At 40.2% G+C, this 18,960-nt stretch overlaps 1 protein-coding gene across 7 annotated transcripts in view; it reads left to right on the forward strand.

The window, feature by feature from the left end:
• Nucleotides 1–18,960, forward strand: part of sgip1a (SH3GL interacting endocytic adaptor 1a) — a 66,724-nt gene that overhangs the window by 43,882 nt on the left and 3,882 nt on the right. For 3 of the 7 annotated variants that reach the window (XM_058637846.1, XM_058637853.1, XM_058637852.1), the window contains 19 exons: nucleotides 148–208; nucleotides 904–1,079; nucleotides 3,775–3,786; nucleotides 4,776–4,797; nucleotides 4,879–4,963; nucleotides 5,239–5,327; nucleotides 6,675–6,755; nucleotides 7,302–7,376; nucleotides 7,585–8,376; nucleotides 9,239–9,360; nucleotides 9,551–9,704; nucleotides 10,767–10,826; nucleotides 13,143–13,202; nucleotides 14,241–14,352; nucleotides 15,036–15,191; nucleotides 16,170–16,305; nucleotides 16,392–16,594; nucleotides 16,984–17,048; nucleotides 18,055–18,219. In XM_058637846.1, the coding sequence (XP_058493829.1) occupies nucleotides 148–208; nucleotides 904–1,079; nucleotides 3,775–3,786; nucleotides 4,776–4,797; nucleotides 4,879–4,963; nucleotides 5,239–5,327; nucleotides 6,675–6,755; nucleotides 7,302–7,376; nucleotides 7,585–8,376; nucleotides 9,239–9,360; nucleotides 9,551–9,704; nucleotides 10,767–10,826; nucleotides 13,143–13,202; nucleotides 14,241–14,352; nucleotides 15,036–15,191; nucleotides 16,170–16,305; nucleotides 16,392–16,594; nucleotides 16,984–17,048; nucleotides 18,055–18,219 (2,626 nt within the window). The remainder of the gene's footprint in view (nucleotides 1–147; nucleotides 209–903; nucleotides 1,080–3,774; nucleotides 3,787–4,775; nucleotides 4,798–4,878; nucleotides 4,964–5,238; nucleotides 5,328–6,674; nucleotides 6,756–7,301; nucleotides 7,377–7,584; nucleotides 8,377–9,238; nucleotides 9,361–9,550; nucleotides 9,705–10,766; nucleotides 10,827–13,142; nucleotides 13,203–14,240; nucleotides 14,353–15,035; nucleotides 15,192–16,169; nucleotides 16,306–16,391; nucleotides 16,595–16,983; nucleotides 17,049–18,054; nucleotides 18,220–18,960) is intronic. The other 4 variants (XM_058637848.1, XM_058637849.1, XM_058637851.1 and 1 more) reach the window with 4 other exon arrangements.

Raw genomic sequence — 18,960 nt, forward strand, 5'->3', positions numbered from 1 at the left:
GTATATGTATGTATCTCACTTAACCTTCCGTACACTGTGAATCAACTGCTGTTTTTCTGTTAGACTTTGTTTTTCATCCAGTTAATGTCACACAAATGTGTTTCTGCACATAACATGACGTGTTCACTGACTCACTGTTTGTTGCAGAACTCTCCTGAGGTGGACGATGAGGGCTACAGCATGAGACCTGATGAGGAGTCAGAAGAAGATATCCTGAAAGATGCTTGCTACGTTTTTTTTTTCACTGCCAAGTCACTTGAGCTTACTATAAACAGAGTATACGAATTGTTAATATAGTATTTGTTAAACTATCGTATACTAATAGTAAGAAATACTACTTCCAAAAAATTTGATGTGGCTGCGGCAAACTAGTGAGAGATAATCTTTATAATCCGAAACACACACCACTTGACATGGTGATAAAGTGCGTCAATAGCATGCAATTAACAGATGTCTAAATACAGTTGCATAGACACATCATACAAAGGAGTCACAGAAGTATGAGTCATTCCTACACATGAACAGGAGCTTGCAGAGAAGTGTGAAAACCTCACAACCTCTTTGTGAAATCAATATGCTGAGTTTCTGAGAAGGGGTAACAGCGGTATCTGATTTGTTCATAGTATTTTGTCACTGCTATAGTCATTTAGAGAGATTATTTATGTTTTTAGGGCAGAAGCACTACAAAATAAAAGGATTTCAGTCTAAATATTAAACCATGGAACTTGGAAACTGACAAAGCGATATAATAAGTATGTAAACATACATATACATTGATTAGATGTTTCTGGTTTTAGATGCCCCAACATAATTACATAGGTAGAGTCTGTTAGACTTTTTCTTACATAGGTAAGGTGCTCTATTGTAGGAAGGACACTGCTTTCCTTGACACTGCACTCTCACTTACCACCAAGAAGACCCACTTCTTCTCCTCCGACGAGTCAGAAGGAGAGGAGGACAAAAAAAAAAGGTTCAAAATCAAGATCAAGCCACTGCCGTCTGATTGCGTTGTAGCAGCACCCTCAGTCAACGAGCTCAAAGTTTCCATAGGCAACATATCTCTGTCTCCATCACCTCTGGTGAGTAGCTCTGTTGTTACTGCTCTCTCACTGCTGGATTCATTCACAGAGAGCTTAGTTGAAGTGTTACGATGTTAATAATGTGCATGTGCAGAAAAGTCACCCCTGCTTCTTATCTTCTTAAACTGCCTGCACAGATATAGCTGTGTTGTACTGAGGTTGTCTTACATCCGGATGATTTTTGTTCCCTCAAGATTCTGCATGATTTGTGTGCTTGTATCTACTGAGGTTCTTTTCATTCTCTACCAAAAATATATGTTCTTCTTTCCTCGACTGTTTTCGTATTCCACAGGGGTCACTGCTTCTCTTTCCTTTGGTCTTTACATGACAGAACTGGTTTGTGAAAATGAGCCAGTGAACAGGAGTATTTAATGTCTCTGGCTTGAGCCCTAGATTTAAAACCACTATCTATGTCGCTCTAACAAGCAGGGTCAAGTGATTATATGATTCCATACTGTTAATTTGTGTTGCCTGTGATACTTGCTCGTTTTTGCCAGTGACCTCAATGCTCTCCCATTCAGACCGGTGTCATTTAACACAGGGCAGGCGTCCCAACACAAGAGACACCATCTGAGGATGTGCTGCAAGCAAAAGAGTAGGGTGTAAAGGTCGTGTTTGAAGGGATGCAGCTTTGTTAGGAGTCCAAATAGAAGTTCCACATCCTATAGACACCCTGTAATTAGCAGCAGGACTCTAAAGCAGATGGGCTTCACTGCATTTCTAGCTCCATAATTTGTATGTCCTCCACAGAGTGTCTTCCTTAAATAATTCAGGTAGGAAAGTGGGCACTATGAACCTGTGTGTCGGTCTGCGGCACAGTGAGATTGTCTGTGGTCATTTGAGCTTTTGTCCTTAATAATTTAGTCTAGACTCTGTGTGTTCACCCTGTAGATCAGGTGTGAAGTTGTTTTCGTGTCAGTAATGGTGGTATCTAAACTAAAACTAATTTTGGCCCTTTTGAGTTTTTTGGTGCAAGTGTAACAAAGTATGATGGGTAGAGTCCAGTTTCTATCACTAGTTTTCATGTCACCTTCAGTTCCAAATGTGGGTGTCGCAAAGCTTTATTAATATAGAATGACCATTAATCAGGCTGTCACATGATCAGATGAATACTAGGCATGTCAGATATTTTGGTCTTGCAGTTTCTCCAGAGATATTCTTAAAACCATATAATATTGTAGAGTACTATTTCGTATAAGTTTCCTTCATTCTTTGACCTCAGACTCCATCGGTTTTTTCTTGCTTTTTGAAGCTGATTGCACACACTGGCTTCATTTTATCTACAATAATAATTGCAGATTAAATGCACTATTAATATGCTTTCCCCTTGAATCATCTAACATGTCCACCCATGTCTTTTTCCTCTGTGTCTGTCTCTTATCCTCTGCTGCCTCTAATGATGATGCTGACTCTGTAGAGGAGTCCGGTAAGCCTTTGCTTTGCATGTTGTTGGGAAATATATGTTGTTTTGTTATATGACTGTCAACTTTTCAGTCTTTATAATTGACTTAAAATCTGCCCTGTGTTATTAAATATCTACATGTTGTTAGATATTATTAACCCAGTGTGTAATTACCAGAGGTTTTATTACTGGCCAATGTTATGTGAGTTCTCTGTTGGTGTGTGTGCATGTCATTGTGGTGTTTAATAGTGTATACACAAATGCATGCATTTAACTACTCCGTCATGGCACATGAAAGTTGATTTGTATTTCGTAGTTACCTGTAGTTCAGGAGGATGTCACTGTCTTTGTCTTTGTTCTGGAGTTTTCTACTTTGCATTTTTTTCTCCAAAAAAAACAAGACTGCAGGCAGTGAAAAAGTAAAGGAAAAGGGCAGAGACTGAGTTCATGTCTTCAAGTATTAGCCTAAAGTGTTGGCAGCCACATTGCAGTCTGAACTCTCCTCAGGCAAAATCTCTCATTGAGTGTTAATGAACTGTTACAGTCACAAAAAAAAACCCTGCCTTCTATAAATACAGAAAAGAATCTCTGAAATGGAACTAAAAAAAAAAGCTGCTTTCTTACATTGTCTGATCTCACATTCACAAAGGTGTTTGGAATGGTCCATTTTGACACTGACATATGTGCAAAGTGAACAAAACAGTTTTGTAATAATAAAGATCAATATCAGCAGGTGATCGAGGCTAAAAGGTCACAGCGTGTGATTCTGAGAACTTGTTTTTCCTGTTTTTATACAGCAGGAACACGCACATTAGTTAGACAAATAGTTGCGTTGTATCCTGCAGCAAAGCATCCAATAAAATTAATCCTTACTTCCAACATGCCCCACCCCTTTGTTGCGTCACTTTAATTAATCATGGCTCACTGCACAACTGGAACAACCGTAAGAGTGAGGAATGGAGGGAGATGGCATTGATGCAAAGTGGGTTGAATACAGTCAGATGGAGACATTTCATCAGATTGCAGTGGCCTCTTAATACCCATGTGCCTTGCTACACAGGGCTTATTGATCTTTTGCATTCATAATAAAGTATATCTTTAAGCTTAATCAGGCTGCATGAATAATATATCAAGACATCTTTGACAGGTGAACATGTTAATAACCTGTCCCCAGATCTGACCCAGCAGGGCAATATTCTTCCTATTCTCCTGATGCATTACACTATGTGTGCTTTACTGATTTGTCACTCTCTGACCAGGTGTCTCTTCTCTCTTCCTTTTTGCTGGTCACAGAGACGTAGCCCGGTAAGTGTGTTTTTCTTTTATCTCCTTGGGTTCAGACTAACTGTTTCACATGTGTTGTACCCTCTTGGTTGTGAGCTCATCCTTGGTGTCAAAGTACGTAGATGGTTCAGTGGCTGAATCAGTGGGTTGCTATTGTTGGCTAATTTGTTGTGATGTTATCATATTTAAACACATACGTTAATACATTTACACACGCGCACTGTAAATACTATATACTTTCTCTTATTCTAAAATTCACGGGTGCACTTGTGTACTTCTTTTTGATCTTGAGTGGCTTCATACTTACTCCGTATAGTGGGAGAAAATTTGCACTTGCGACAGATGAAGCTTTGATGTCTCACTTCAGTCCCTGCCCATCATTGAGGTTTCTCATCTGCTCCTGTCTCCTCCTTTCTCTCTCTCTCTCTCTTCTCTCTCTTCTCTCTCTCCCTCTCCGTCATGGTGAATTCATACATATGGTCACATTCAATACATGCAGGTTTTAAGTTTCACTGCTGGGTCACTTAACATTTTCTCTTTTTATGGCTTTTGTGCTTCCCTTTTATCACCATCACATCTCTTCTAGTCCTGAGACTAAGACTTCACAACGGTGTTTTTAAAGCAATTTTTCATGCTATTATCATACTAACACACAATGTTAAAGTCAACAAGTTTTATAGTGATTCATTGTAGAATGCCTAATGATGAATATTATTGCTGTCACCTGGTTGTGCAGTGTTCAATTTATCTTTTTTAAAGCACGTCTTTTTTTGATGATGATTCCAATAACACTATAATCAGCGTGACAAGAATCATGCAGCTCAACTATGTAGATTATACTTTTGGGGGATTTAACATGGTTATAGTCAACATGTTGATGTCATAGAATGAAAGTTATAAGTGTCATTTTTGTATATCCGTATATCTGAGGATGCCACGTAACTTAATCTCCTTGTTATCAACATTCTGAGAGTCACATTTCACTATTTTCTTCTTTTGTCTTTTGTCAGGGCTTGAAAAGAAACACATCTAGTAAGTATCAACCCTGCTGCACCCCAGACCAGGCTTACATTTGAATCATAATGAATGATAAGATTTTATTTGGGGCTTCAGGTGAGGAGATTGCCAGACCGAGACGCATTGTCCCCACTGTTCCCACTGTGGCCCCCACACCGGCTCCAGCACCACAGCCCCCCAGGTATGTACGTCCCTATTTCTTGGCAGTGTGAGTACAAGCTACTCCACATGTGTTTTTTTATAACTGTGTTTCATACTTCTGTATTCTTGCTTGTTTGGACTGAGCCCTAGTGCAGTTTTCTTATTCATTACACAATGTAATAACTGTTGAAAGTTGAATAATATAAAAATGTGTGTGGTCTGCCACATTAAAACATGATGCCACAAATTGACTTGTATAGCTGCTGCATAAAGACGTTGATATAAACATCCTTCCCTGCATTTCCTGTGTTGCAGCAGTCAACAAACACCAGTCCCTGAAGACACCACAGCCTTATTTGGGCCTCCTTTGGAAACTACATTTGGAGCAGAACAGAAAGTTGAAGGTAGCTCTCTTACTGTGTTGCTGATACTTGAATGCTTGTGAATGTGTGTCTTCATGCGATTATCTTTGTTGGTTGTGTTGACATTATTTTACCAACGTTCTTTTTGTCGGCCAAAAATGCTCTCTAAACACACACTTATCATTTGTCTCCAAGGCTGCCAGCGAAAACCTGCTCGACTGTAATGGCAGATACTCTTCCTCCCCCCTCCCTCTCATCTAGTTCTGTAACATTATTGTTCTTCACCCAGGTGCACTGTGCAGTTGTGGATTTTCTCCAGCTGTCTTTGCCAAAGTCAAAGTTGAAACAGGCAGTGCGTGGTCACGTTCGCGAGCACACCACAGCTTCTTCATATGCAGATTCTGCCATTACCCGCTTTCATTTGATCGAATAGGATTTAGCGACGCCACTGCCATGTCAGGCATAACTTGACGCATATTTACTTTATAAATCCATTCAGACTTATAAAGCAGCTCTGCAACCGACACTGCTGACTCATAGCGTTTTACTTTGTCTGTCGTGATGCTTCTGTCTTCACATGATATATATATACAGAATGTCTTGGTCCCTGAAGGGTAAAGAGTAGATTTGTGTGATTATTATCTGTGATGGAGACAAAGTCCCATCATGACATATTAAACAGGAACACTGATTTTATTTTGTGTATATGCTCCCGCCGAGTCACAGTAAACATGGAGATGAAATATAATTGCCCAGTAAGGCCTTTTTGAGTACTGACTTTTAAACATGCTGCATTACAAGTATTAAGATTTAAAGAAAGGCCTGTTTGCTTCAGACAATAAAATGTTTATCTTTTTTTCACTTTCAAAGTTGTGAAAAAATATATGTGAATAGAATATGCTTATTAGTCATCATTTCACCAAAGATTGGTATTGTCCTGATTGTTATCATACGATCTCTTATTGAATTATGTACTTGTGCTTAGAGTCTAATACTCTGGTGAATTCATTCAACAATAATGACATGACCATGATCAGGGACCATACAAAAAAGGAGTGAAGTTATTGAGAATGAACTGCATTTGTAGAAAAGTAACTCTTCATTGTACCACTTTTGTCACTTTTAGAAATCCATCACAGAAAACTGGTTTGTAACCTCATCTTCAGCTTCTTGCATATTAAGTTGAATTATTCACCTATCATATATGCATTGGCAAAACTAATGAGTTCTCCTTAAGTAACAACACATTCTAACTCTTTATTGACATATTGATCTTTGCTCTTCTTCCCCTTAAACTTTTTTTTTCTACTTCCAAGCCCAAGACAGTGAGAAATATGTTTTTGTTGTAATGCTGCTGACTTGGCCTGTTCTTTCCCCTCCCGAACTTAGTGGTTCTGTCAGAGTCAGATGTGTGGGGTGTTCCTCTGTCAGGGTCTGAATCCTCTTTGACAATGTCCTTCCCAACAGGAAGTAAGTTCTATAAAATCCCGGCGTGTTGTGCTGTACTTCCTCTTCTCCCTGGAATGACCGCACTGACCCATCAGCTCACCTCATGAACATCATCCAGATTGTCAAACTAACGGATCCAGACATAATCCATTGCTCATCTAACTGGTTGTTAACCCCTCCTCCCCCACTGCCACTCCCTGCATTTGGCATGGTGGTGACTGAATGTACCAGTGTTGCATGGTGGATGGTTTGTGGGTTGAGCCCTTACCTCAAGTTATCTTGATTGTATTTGGCAGGTGGAAATAATACCTGTCATCGTGCGTGGATTTACACTTACAGTCTTTGTTATAGGTTTTGTTGTTACACGTTTATCTATAAATCCTTCTATTTCTTTATTTTTTTGCCTTGTATGCAGCCAAATATAATTCCCAATGATGTGAAAAGTCCATTAACTTTTTACACACACACGCGCTAATGAACATGTCACAGAGTTGATGTCACTGTTGATTAAGCTCCATATTTGACTTTTAATACTGACTATTTATTGTTGCACTCATATCTCTGAAGCACCACCACCACTTCCTCCCAAGAATGTCCCCCTCTCACCCCCAACGACTGGCCCTCCCTCTGCAGAAGAGGCTGGTAAGAAGTCTTCTTATCTATTTCTGCCTTCAGTTATATCACACCAACTTTTACATTTAATCTCAGAAGCGTTTTTATCTCCCAACTGTCTGTCTCTAGATTTCAGTCAGTCGTTTTGCTTGTCTGTCTTTTTCACTTTATCCCCCTGTGTAAATTTACTCTTCACACACAGACTGTGATTGTTCACTGGTTGTTTGTCTTTCTGCAGTGACAGTGGAAGAAGATGGCAAGAACCCTTCCATAGTAGACTTGGACAACATTTTTGGACCAGAGCAAGCCCTGGCTACTGTCGAGGATATAAATGACACTTGGGTCTGCTTCAGTGAAGAATCGTCTAAACAGCCACCGCTACCAGATGAACCTGCACCTCCAATCCCTTGCTCCCCAACTCCTCCAGAGGAACCAGCACCTCCTTTACCAGCCTCTCCACCTCCACCAGAAACTACTGCCCCTCCATTGCCTATATCACCACCTCCTCGAGAAGACCCTGTACCACCTCTCCCTACCTCCCCTCCCCCAAAACTTGACCCTGCTCCCCCTCTGCCAACCTCCCCACCTCCCTCAGAAGAACCTGTTGCACCTCCCATCCCTTCAGGTCCTCCCACACCAGAAGACAGAAATCCTCTCACAAATGCCACCACTCCACCCCTTCCATCACCAAAAGATCTTGCATCTCCCTCTACCTCCTCTCCCCCTCCTCTCGACTTGCCAGCTAATGTCCCTCCAGCTTCTGCTCCCCAAGCAAGCAGCTCTCCAGCATTGAGTCCTTCCTCTGAAGAACTTTCACGTGTCGTCCCATCATCAATTGTCCTGTCTCAAGAGGTGAAGCCCAGGAACACAAACATCACCCAACCCAAAGAGGATGTAAGAGAAACAGCCAGCTCACCCAAAGATGTCAGTCAGGGGAGCAGGAGCACGCCTCCTCCACCCCCTCCTCCCACATACCGGACAGTGGTGTCATCACCAGGTCCCACATCTGGAGCTGCTGTCACGAATAGTGGTGAGCAGACTGTTTTTATATCTTGAGTTTTTAGATCACAATTGAAATTATGATAATTTATGAGTTTTGATGTCAGTTGGAGGACTAGTAACATCTAATTTAATAATGTTTTTATAAATAATCATTGTATAAGTGTTTTACATTTGTGACTTGTTTAATTTGATAGCAACAGTGAAAGATGGGACAGGATGAGAAACCAGTGCACCCAACAGTACATTGGTTTGATTGGAATTGATTATTGCAGAGTGCCGACTGTCTCTGTTTTCTCACTTCAGATCTCTTGTTTGTTAATCTCGCACAATCTGAACCATGGTTCTGCATTTTTGTCCTCAGAAAAGATGTCACAGTTTGTTCTGCTAGGATGAACAGTAATATTGTGCTGCAGAGCTGTGTTATTTTTAGAGGGTTTTGTTCTGACTCATAATTTACTTGCAGTGTCTTTATAATGTTTTTTTTTAATTTATCCTGTTGTCACTTTGTTGATGGAGTTAATAATTTCAGGCCGTGGTTTCCAGTGTTTTTCTCTAGGGCCTCCCATTGGCAGATTGTGTGTGTGTGTGTGCTGGCACAAATCAGTGAGAGCAAGCACAGTTTAGGAAGGACTGATTGAATGAATATAAGAGTCTATTTGTAATGCTGTAATGCTTTAAATAGCACTCAACAGGTTAATTATTTAGTTTAATTCCCCAATAGGCACAGTAAAAACAACAATAACAAACATTCATGCATTGCTGGCAGTGCAGCATGCATCATTTACATCTGCAGATGCAGTATCCTGTGCCTTTGTGTTCTTGTGTAATTTTCCAGACTGAATGAGTGTGATGTGATTGAGCTGCTTTGTGTTTCTACTCTTCCCCCGCAGGTTCCTCTTCTCCAGTGCGACCTGCTACTCCTTCATCAGTCAACTCAACCCCACCACCTCCTCCACCTCGCCCTCCTTCTCGGCCCAAACTTCCTCCTGGGAAACCAACCATAGGAGATGCAGTAAGTTCTACAATTTCTTTGTGCTATATTATTGTTGCTGCAGTGTTTTTCTGTTACTCTGTGGGGGAGTTCAGTCATTACTTTGCTAAAGTCTTGTAACTCAGGCAGCTACAATAAGTGTTATTGTCAGTATGTCACAATCAGTGCTTAACTTAATTTAACTCCACCTTTTCTTATTTATTTTTTTTAGAGTCGCCCCTTCAGCCCGCCAATACACTCAGCCAGCCCTCCTCCCGTCGCCCCACTGGCACGAGCTGAGAGCACCTCTTCAATCTCGTCCACCAACTCAATGAGTACTGCTACTACACCCACCGTTGGTAAAGAACTGTCCGTGTCTGTCTCAGGTGTGTGTGCCCCATCAGCTGACGCTGATCTGCTCAACCTTGGTTAAACGCTAATCATTGATTCTTTATACTGGCTCTTGCTTTCACTTAACTCATTCATTTTTTTCATTTATTTATCTATTTATTTGTTTGTTATTTATTCTTTGTCATGCCATTATGATTAATAGTTTTCTTTTCCCTGGAGGTTCTGACAGTTTCCTAGCAGTGCCTGGTCACTGATGAAAATTAATATAGTTAGTTTAGCTTTTTTTTTTTTTTAATCATTAAACTTCTATTATTATTTAGCGTTGCTATTTCTGTAAATAGGACCAAATATATTAGAAAATGACAAATTGTGCATTGATTAGTCTTAACAGAAAACAAGAATTGAATACTCCCAAATATAATTTTTATTGGATTAGTTACTTAGCTGTACATAACTGTTGTTTCTGGATGATATTAGCACACACAGTCTGAGTGGGAGGTGAGAATATGAACAGGGTGTTAATTTTAATGCACAGACGTTGTGAGCAAACCTTCCTTTCATAAATTGATGACACAACCTCCGTCTTTACTCCTCAATCTAACTATAGCACAGTTGGTGCTGATGGACCCTGGAGTGTAGAGTTGTGAGTTGATAACTGCAAATCTCAGTAGACTAACATGGCTGAGTCATGGATTTAAAAAGTACACACTCTGGAGGCAGCAGCAGATAAGGTCCCTGGTTGGAGTTTTCCTTTTTTTTTCAGTAGATTGCAGGAACAAACAATGAAATAGCTTCACTCTGCAGACTGTAATATTAGAGAGAGTTTTATCGCTGAGGTGATTTTGCTGATGTTTTTGCTTTTAGCATAATATAACAGGTCATTCAGGACAATATTTATTCATTTTGACTTTGCCGATGCAGCAGGTTTATTTAGACATTTGAGTCTACAGTGAGTTTGGAGTGATTCATTTTTGTTTAATGTTTGTGTCCATGACAAGTTTCTGGTTTGTTTGTTTTTTTAAATAGTGTATTCATTGTTTTGATTTTGTTTTGTTTTGCCACTTGTTTTTCTCTCCATTTGTCCTTTGGATTGTCAGAAGACGATGCTTATGTAGAGAAACTGCCCATCTTTGAGAGACACATTGATTCATTAGCAGGTATAGTAAAGTTCTCTCAGAGGAGGGGACCGGTTGTGGAGTGTTCCTTTGCCATGTTTCAATAGAATGCTGCTTACCCACAATGTATTCATTGAGGGATAAACAGGGATTTTGGACTTTCTTGACTAATGTGTCCAAGAGTGTAGGTGTAAGGACAGTGAGACCATTTTTCCCTTAAATTTTGGTTCAAGGGAAAAAGATATATTACATTATGTGATGCATTAAACAAGGTTGTTGCATCATTGCCCTGATACCTACCGATTTAACCATATATATAGTAACAAAACATACATTCATTTTTCTCTTTATTTTAAAGCGGCAGCATTTTTCATTGAAATCATCCAGTTTGTTGTATTGTTTTGTGCTTGCAAACTCAACCTTCCCACACATTTACATTTTACTCTCTCTCTCTCTCTCTCTCTCTCTCTCTCTCTCTCTGTGTGTGTCTCTCTCTCTCTCTCTCTTCTATTTGCATATCTTCCGATTCTCATTATCATTTCACTTGTTTAAAATCTACCAGAATAAGTGAAAGTCATGATGAGGCAAACAAAAAAGCTTCCCTTTCATTCATCTGCTGACTTGTGTGACGTTTCTCTCGTTTTATGACTCTGCACCACTGGTTGTCTTGCCATGCCGCCATGGCAACCTCCCATCTCTTTTCCTGGTGACATATATTGTGTTTGTGCTGTGCAGTCACTCCCAGATTCCTCTACTCAGAGTTTGCACCATGAGCCTGCATTGAAATGTCTGTGTGGTGCGAGTTCATTGAGCATGTCTGAAGAGATCCTTATGTGTGAACTCTTGAGCTTCATATTGTCTGTCTTTCTCTCTCTCTCTCTCTGTCTCTCTCTCTCACACACACACTCCTGCACACAGTCAAATCAGCTATGATGCTTAGAGTTGTTTGAAGTCTGGCGTGAGAATTGGGCCAAATTAGGCAGCCAGCAGCTGTTTGGTATTCATGCCATCCTCTTCTGTACTGCTGGTGTAGCACGACACAGCCTCAAGTTCAACTAGTCTCCACATTGGCCGTAATGCATCTGTCTGTCTCCCACACTTGACCCATGACACCCACCTTTCACACCCTTCACTCACGCACTCTGTAACCTCAGACGTCGCTGTTACCATCTAAAAAACTTGCCCTTTTGTTCTCTTCATGAAGCTTGGCATTGTCCTCATAGTTCACCTCACACAACAATCACTCAACACACCTTCACTTACAAAACGTGGTAACCAAAGAATAATGTGGACTGGAGGATCCTGCTTAAAGTACTCATTGTGGTCTACGGTGAAGTGGGCAGTAAGAAAAAAATGCATTGATAGAATAATCTGGTCATTCATTATATTCAGGTAGTCAGCTGACCTCATTCTTTGGGCACATAATGTTGCTGAACCTAGACCTGACCAACTGCAGCAACCCCTTACCTATTTGCTTAGTTAAATCCAGGTGGCAACTTTTTTTTTGGCCAGGCAGTGTATATATATTATATAGAGAGATAGAGAGAAACCATATAGTTCAAATAAAGAGGACGAAAACCTCCCTTTTATTAGGAAAATATCTTCTGTAGAACCAGACTTGGAGATGTGAGGTGAGTTTGGAACCTAGACTGTTGAGATGAAGTGTCTGGTCTCAGGATCTTTGGTGGATCCCACCTTCATCATCTTTTCCCCTCTCAGGGTCCAACGCCAGAAATTAGAAAACATGAAGCTTTTTGCTCTGTGGTCCCAGTCTCATGACTGCCCCCTGCTGTTTGTCCTCAGACATAGCATTTCTTTCATCATTCAAAAAAGTGCAGGCCTGGAAGAAAATGCAAGCTTGTTAAGACACAGAGTATGAGGAAATAAGTGCCAATTGGAGCATCAGCTGGGGTAGAATTACCAAAGCAGACTGCTGCCTCTGAAACTGGCAGCCTCCATGCTGTTTCCTTCAGGAACTCTTTTCAGTCTCTCTAGCCTCAACCCCCTCTCTCCTGCATTATACATTACAAGTTGTACTACTGCCAGTATCCAGTGGCAACACACCTGGCCCTCACTGCAGCTGAGTCTTACCCTTCCTCACACATGTAAACACTCATAAGAAACATGCTGTCTCACCCATGTTGTCAAATGTCCTGTCCTGCCAGTGTCTCAGCCATCCGTCCCTCTTTGTCCCTGGCCTCCACCTCCACGTTTCCTCCACCTCACTGTGACGTGTGATAGACCAACCATGTGAGACTCACACTACTGTCCTTCTCTCCTCCCCCTTCTCACCCACTCCCCACCCCATCATCCCTCTTCCTCCTCGTCTTTCTCCCCCCATCCCTCAACCCCACACAGAGAATGACCAGCCATCCCTTGTATGGTTTGACAGAGGGAAGTTTTATTTAACCTTTGAAGGTAAGTTTCCTCTGCACCAGGGTAGCGTGCACACTCACTCTTCCGAGGCTCATTTGTGCAAGCTTCGCCCCTGCCCCTGTCCCTGTCCTGCCCCTTCTTTCCTTCTCTTCCTCTTCTTCCTTGCAGTTGCCCCTGTCACCCTAACCCACACCATCCTAACCCTTGGCTCAGCCTCCTCATTCATGGTCAACTGCATACTGTTGTCATACGCTGCCTCCTCTTCTTGAGGGGCTCCTTCTCATTTCGTCTGAGCTGACTGCCTCTCTTTCCCTGAAAAATAATCTTTCTTCATATACTTTACTAATCTCTTTGTTGTGACTATTTTTCTTTTTGGACATGTGGATTTTTTTGGTTTCCTCTTTGGGCTCTCTGAACGTCTTTGATCTTGCTTCAACAACTTGTCTTGAATAAGCATGCATATCGTCTCAGTCTTTTTTCTGTGTCTGTCCTTTCTAATACACATTTGCTTATTCACTTAAAAACAGATCCCGGTGTCAGTCAGTCAGTCAGTCATCATCTACCACTATATCCTCCACCAGAGGGTCGCGGGGGGTGATAGGCGAGGTACACCCTGGACAGTTCGCCAGTCCATCGCAGGGCCACACACACAGATAGAGACAAACCACCATTCACTCTCACACTCACTCCTATGGTGTCTTTACAGCTAAAAATGTATTAAATAAAGGGAGAGATTTTTGCGAATTCTTCAGTCCGAGCAGAGAGAAAAAGTATCTTCCACTCACATGACCTGCTGTTTTCATGCCATTTTATTAACACCGATTGTTCACAAGATTTATTTTCATTTCATCACAACAGATTGCTCGTCATGTTTTGTTCCTCATTTCATTCAAGAGTCGAGGTTCTTGAATAAGAAACTGAAACGAGCAGAATATCTGCTATTACACTATTTATGTTGTTGTTTTGGGGATTTAACTGAAAAAAAAAACCCCACAAAAGTTTAAATGAATGGGCATTATTTGAGTGTGTGTGTTTTTTTTCAGTATTCTTAAGTATACGCATGTGTGTGTGTGTGTGCAGGCTGCTCCAGAGGGCCCAGTCCTCTCACCATGGGGGCTCAGGACACTCTTCCAGTGGCCGCTGCATTCACAGAGACGGTCAATGCCTTCTTTAAAGGAGCCGACCCCAGCAAGTACGTTAATTAGATGCAATAGCTCACTACAACAAATAAGCATATAAACATAGATATAAAAACACGTTAAATATTCTTGTCTGTTTCACTGTATAAAGACATGTAAAACATCACATTTGCACAATCATACTCACTGCACAATCATACAGACTGATGAAGTATGATGATTGTATATTTAATGGAACTGGTACAAAACAAATTATTTTAAATGAAGATACACTGAGCTCATGGACTCAATCAAAGGCAGTTTGAGGCAGTTAGTCCACTTTCATGAAGCATGGAAAAGAAATGATTATAATCAAATAAACACTTAAATCAATCATAACTTCGGTTTCCCCTTGTACAGACGCGTAATTGGTTATAATGCAGTCGTTAACAAATACATGAATAGATGTATTTGCATCTATTTATAACTCCATTCAAGTGTGTAAAAACCAATAAAATAAGCAATAAAAAAAGCAATAAAGTGGTACTGAATATAATGAATATGTCGTGTGTAAAACTAAATGAGAAGGTTGTGATTAAGGCACAGTAGAGACAGCCCTATGTAAAGCAGAATAAGAAGAAAAAAAGTTAATTAGAGACAATCAACAAAACTATTTAGCGTTGTATTTTGTTCACCATCAAACTCACTCCTCCCCATTTTTAATTTCACTGTGCTCTTCTCCTCTTCTTGCTCTCAGGTGTGCCGTGAAGGTCGTAGGTGAGATGGTTTTGTCGTTTCCGGCGGGAATTACGCGACACTTCGCCAATAACCCGTCCCCCGCTGTGCTAACCTTCAGCATAACCAACTTCAGCCGACTGGAGCATGTGCTGCCTAACCCCCAGCTCCTCTGCTGGTAATGACACAGCAGTGAAATCACCACCTCACTCTCAGATCAAATATTGGGTCTCAGTGAAGACTCTCTTCTTTTTTGGGATTATACTTTAACACTGATAGCATCCTCCTAACATACATTATTCAAGTCTGAAAGCATCATGTCTAGTAGTTTTTCATGCTTTTTAATAGTTTTATAATGTAACCAAAACTCATTAAAACCAAATTACATATTTCATCCTGCAAGTTGAACTCATTCAATATGGGTATATAATGCTCAAACAGACCCTTTGTGCAGTCCTGTAGAAGCTGTATATATGCAAATATTTCCAAATGTCCAAGTTTTAATGATATAGTACATTTTAGATGTGTTTCATGACTATTTCACAGTTTTTAACCTTTCAAAAATGTAAAACCCCGGACATGTGATTAATGTATTACCTATTATATTTCTGAAATTGTGTAAAGGGATGCAAAAATAAAAACCCATCATGTGATAAATGGTCCTTATACGTGATGCCATATGAAAGAGTTAAGTGATGACTAACAAGGATGAGTAAAGAACAGTGAGATCATTGTGTTGAACAGTGAGACGCTGTGTTGAGTCACTATGAGACCATTGGAATCTTCACACCTACCTTGACCAATGGTGACTTTTTGTTTTTTGTGCTTTTCTGAGTCATGATTGCATCTGTTGTAAAATACTAAAAAAAACTTAATTGGCTCATATTAAACCGACAAAAAACACCAGACAAAAAAACTCCCTGTTAGTCATGTACTGTATGATTCTTTACTAATTAACTTTGATCAATATTTATGTCTCGCAAGACAAGAAGTTAATCCAAATTGAGCTTTTCCTGTGTGTCACGTGACCTCCTGTGGCTTCTGATCAATGTCTGTCCAGTGTTACACGTACTCTTACTCTGAAATATCCTCCTTTACACTTCAGAAAATGGCCATATTTTGAATTATTGTGCTTTTCTACACGCTTCTTCACCAGCGACCCCACCACAGAAGCCCAGGCTGACGTCAAGGATTTCTGGGTGAACATGCCAAACCTGATATCCCACTTAAAGAAGGTGGCAGAGCAGAAACCACAGGCAACATACTACAACGTGGACATGCTGAAGTATCAGGTAAATGAGCTGTAGGACTGAGTTCAAATTGTGTTCAACTCACCACACAGTAGATAAAACTATTATATCGTTCTGTCTGTGTGTAGGTATCGTCACAGGGCCTCCAGTCCTCTCCTCTGAGCCTGGCAGTGAGCTGGAGGTGTGAGCCCACCAGCACTGACCTGAGAATAGATTACAAATACAACGGAGAGGCCATGACGACGCCTATGGCCCTCAACAATGTTCAGTTCCTTGTTCCTATCAATGGAGGGGTTTCAAAACTACAGGCTGTCTTACCTCCTGCCGCATGGTACGGTCTATACATTTTCTACATCTGCTTTGATGTGATTAATAACTAATAAGCTAAACAGGCTGATGTGGTAGGTTTTTTTTTTTCATTGTCTTTGTGTTGTCAGTCAAACTCCAACCTATTTAGAGTCATCTCGCTTTGCTTTACTAGCACAATGATGCAGTTGCTGTTGTTGTCTGTTTTGACATAAAATTAAATGACTTCCTGTGTGCAGCGCTAGAATGTCACGAGTTGAAACACCACTATACTGAGAAACGCAGAGAGAGTCATGTGGAGCTCATAGATATAATCAGCCTTGTATGAAGTCACTTCACAATGGTTTGAAACTGAGTGAGAAACTTAATGATTGATTGGCAGGTATTTCCTCCTTTCTCTTTTTATCCTGACAGGAACGCAGAGCAGCAAAAAATCCTTTGGAAGATTCCTGATATCTCTCAGAAATCTGAAAATGGAGGTAAGTATATTATGATTACATTACAACATACGGTGAAGTCATTCTAGTTGATAAAAAGCATGACGACACTTATAGTTTTATTTAAAAAAAAATCAGACATGGAGTTGTACAGTGTGCACCTCCTTTAACCTCCAAACTTAACCATTAGTCTGAATACGCTAGTTTAGTTAAGTTATAACAAGTTTATACTTTTATGTACATGAAATTAGCCACAGCTCTGTAAAGTATCACATAATGTTGTCACTGAAGTAAAAAGGTGTAGAAAAACAGGCAAAGGGAAGACCACAGATGTTAGTTAGAATGTTGAACATGACTCTTAAGATGAGAAAGAATTAAACAGTGCTTAGTTTTTCATGAAGACCCGAGCTGTGTCATAGACCCTATTAGAACCTGCACCAGGATCCATGCAGATGAGCACAGGAGAAGGATAGTTCCATGTGGACTGTTAACTAATCCTGCATTACAACAATGCCCTCATCTGTTCAAAACTGGTATTACACTAACACGTGCCAACCTGAAAACAGTTACCAGACTGAATTCAAATATGAAATTTAATTTCCGGACCTGTTGCTTTAGGTAAAAGGATGGTCAATAATATGATTTAGTTTTATCACCAAACAACAGGTTCAAACAGGGTTAGTTTTACCTGACACCTGAACATCCTGAAAAGAGTAATATTCTCTCAATGGTATCTGTTTTGTTATTTTAAATCATTTTAATGTCCTTTTACAAAAAGTAACCCTTTGATTATGCCTAATGTTAAATCTCATTCAGTGCTACTTTGAAATCTATGCCCAGCAAACATTTTCTTTCTCAGACTCAAAAGCCACTTCCTGCTCTGAGAAGCTTAACATAACAGCAGCTTCAGACATCTAGGGCTGCTATGTGCATTTATTCTTTTAGAGCCAATATGTCAATTGAAAATCTGTCCAAAATAGTTTCCAAAGGTTTTCTCTATTTGACTTTTCAATGATACCCTGAGTCTCTCTTCCCCGTCTTTCCTCAGGTGTGGGCTCGCTGTTGGCACGCTTCCAGCTAACAGAGGGTCCCAGTAAACCGGCTCCACTGGCCGTGCAGTTCACCAGTGAGGGCAGCACCCTGTCAGGCTGTGACATCGACCTGGCTGGGCCAGGATACCGCTTCTCTCTCGTCAAGAAGAGGTTTGCTGCAGGTTAGTTGGCGATTTGACCAAAGATGTGATAAAATAAGCCATAAAACTTCCACTCTCATCATTGACATATTAGAGTTCTAACTTCACCCTCTGTACCCAACTATATCAGACATATACTCATGATTTAACACAAAAGCTTATTTGTTTTTTTAATTATTAAGTATGAAAACCTTTAGCTGGTTGTGATCAAAATACCAATATACAGTTTGTTAAACAGAGTATTTGTCCAATCCTTCATCGGTTTTATATTAGTTTAGTAAATGTGTGTATTATTCTGTATTATTTAACTAATTTGTTGGGCAGTGCATCTTATTTTGCTTTACATTTATTTGTTTATTAACTGTCATTACCTCTATTATGTAATTAAGTAGCCTTTACTAGCTGCTGTATGTCTCAGAATTTAACAAATGTTAACAAACTCATTACAAATATGCTCTATTTGCTTTGAATTCCTGTTGGTGATGTACCCATGTGTTATACTATGATGGAATATTAGGGCCAAACTGAAGGGAAAGAAGTCATCATTTTACAAGAATAAAGTCCATATTTTACGAGAATAAAGTTTCTTTTTATCATAATCTAATGTATTATTATTAAATAGCAGCAGCACACAGATGTAACCAGCGTTATCCTTCAAAACCACTCAAACCACTACCAGCAATTTCCTCCTCCACAAAAGAGGTGGTTTCCGCCAAGTCTGTGTGATTCTTTCTTATATGTGAAGCCCAAATCAAAATGTAA

Source organism: Solea solea, chromosome 9, assembly GCF_958295425.1.
Source record: "Solea solea chromosome 9, fSolSol10.1, whole genome shotgun sequence".
Classification (NCBI taxonomy): Eukaryota; Metazoa; Chordata; class Actinopteri; order Pleuronectiformes; family Soleidae; genus Solea; species Solea solea.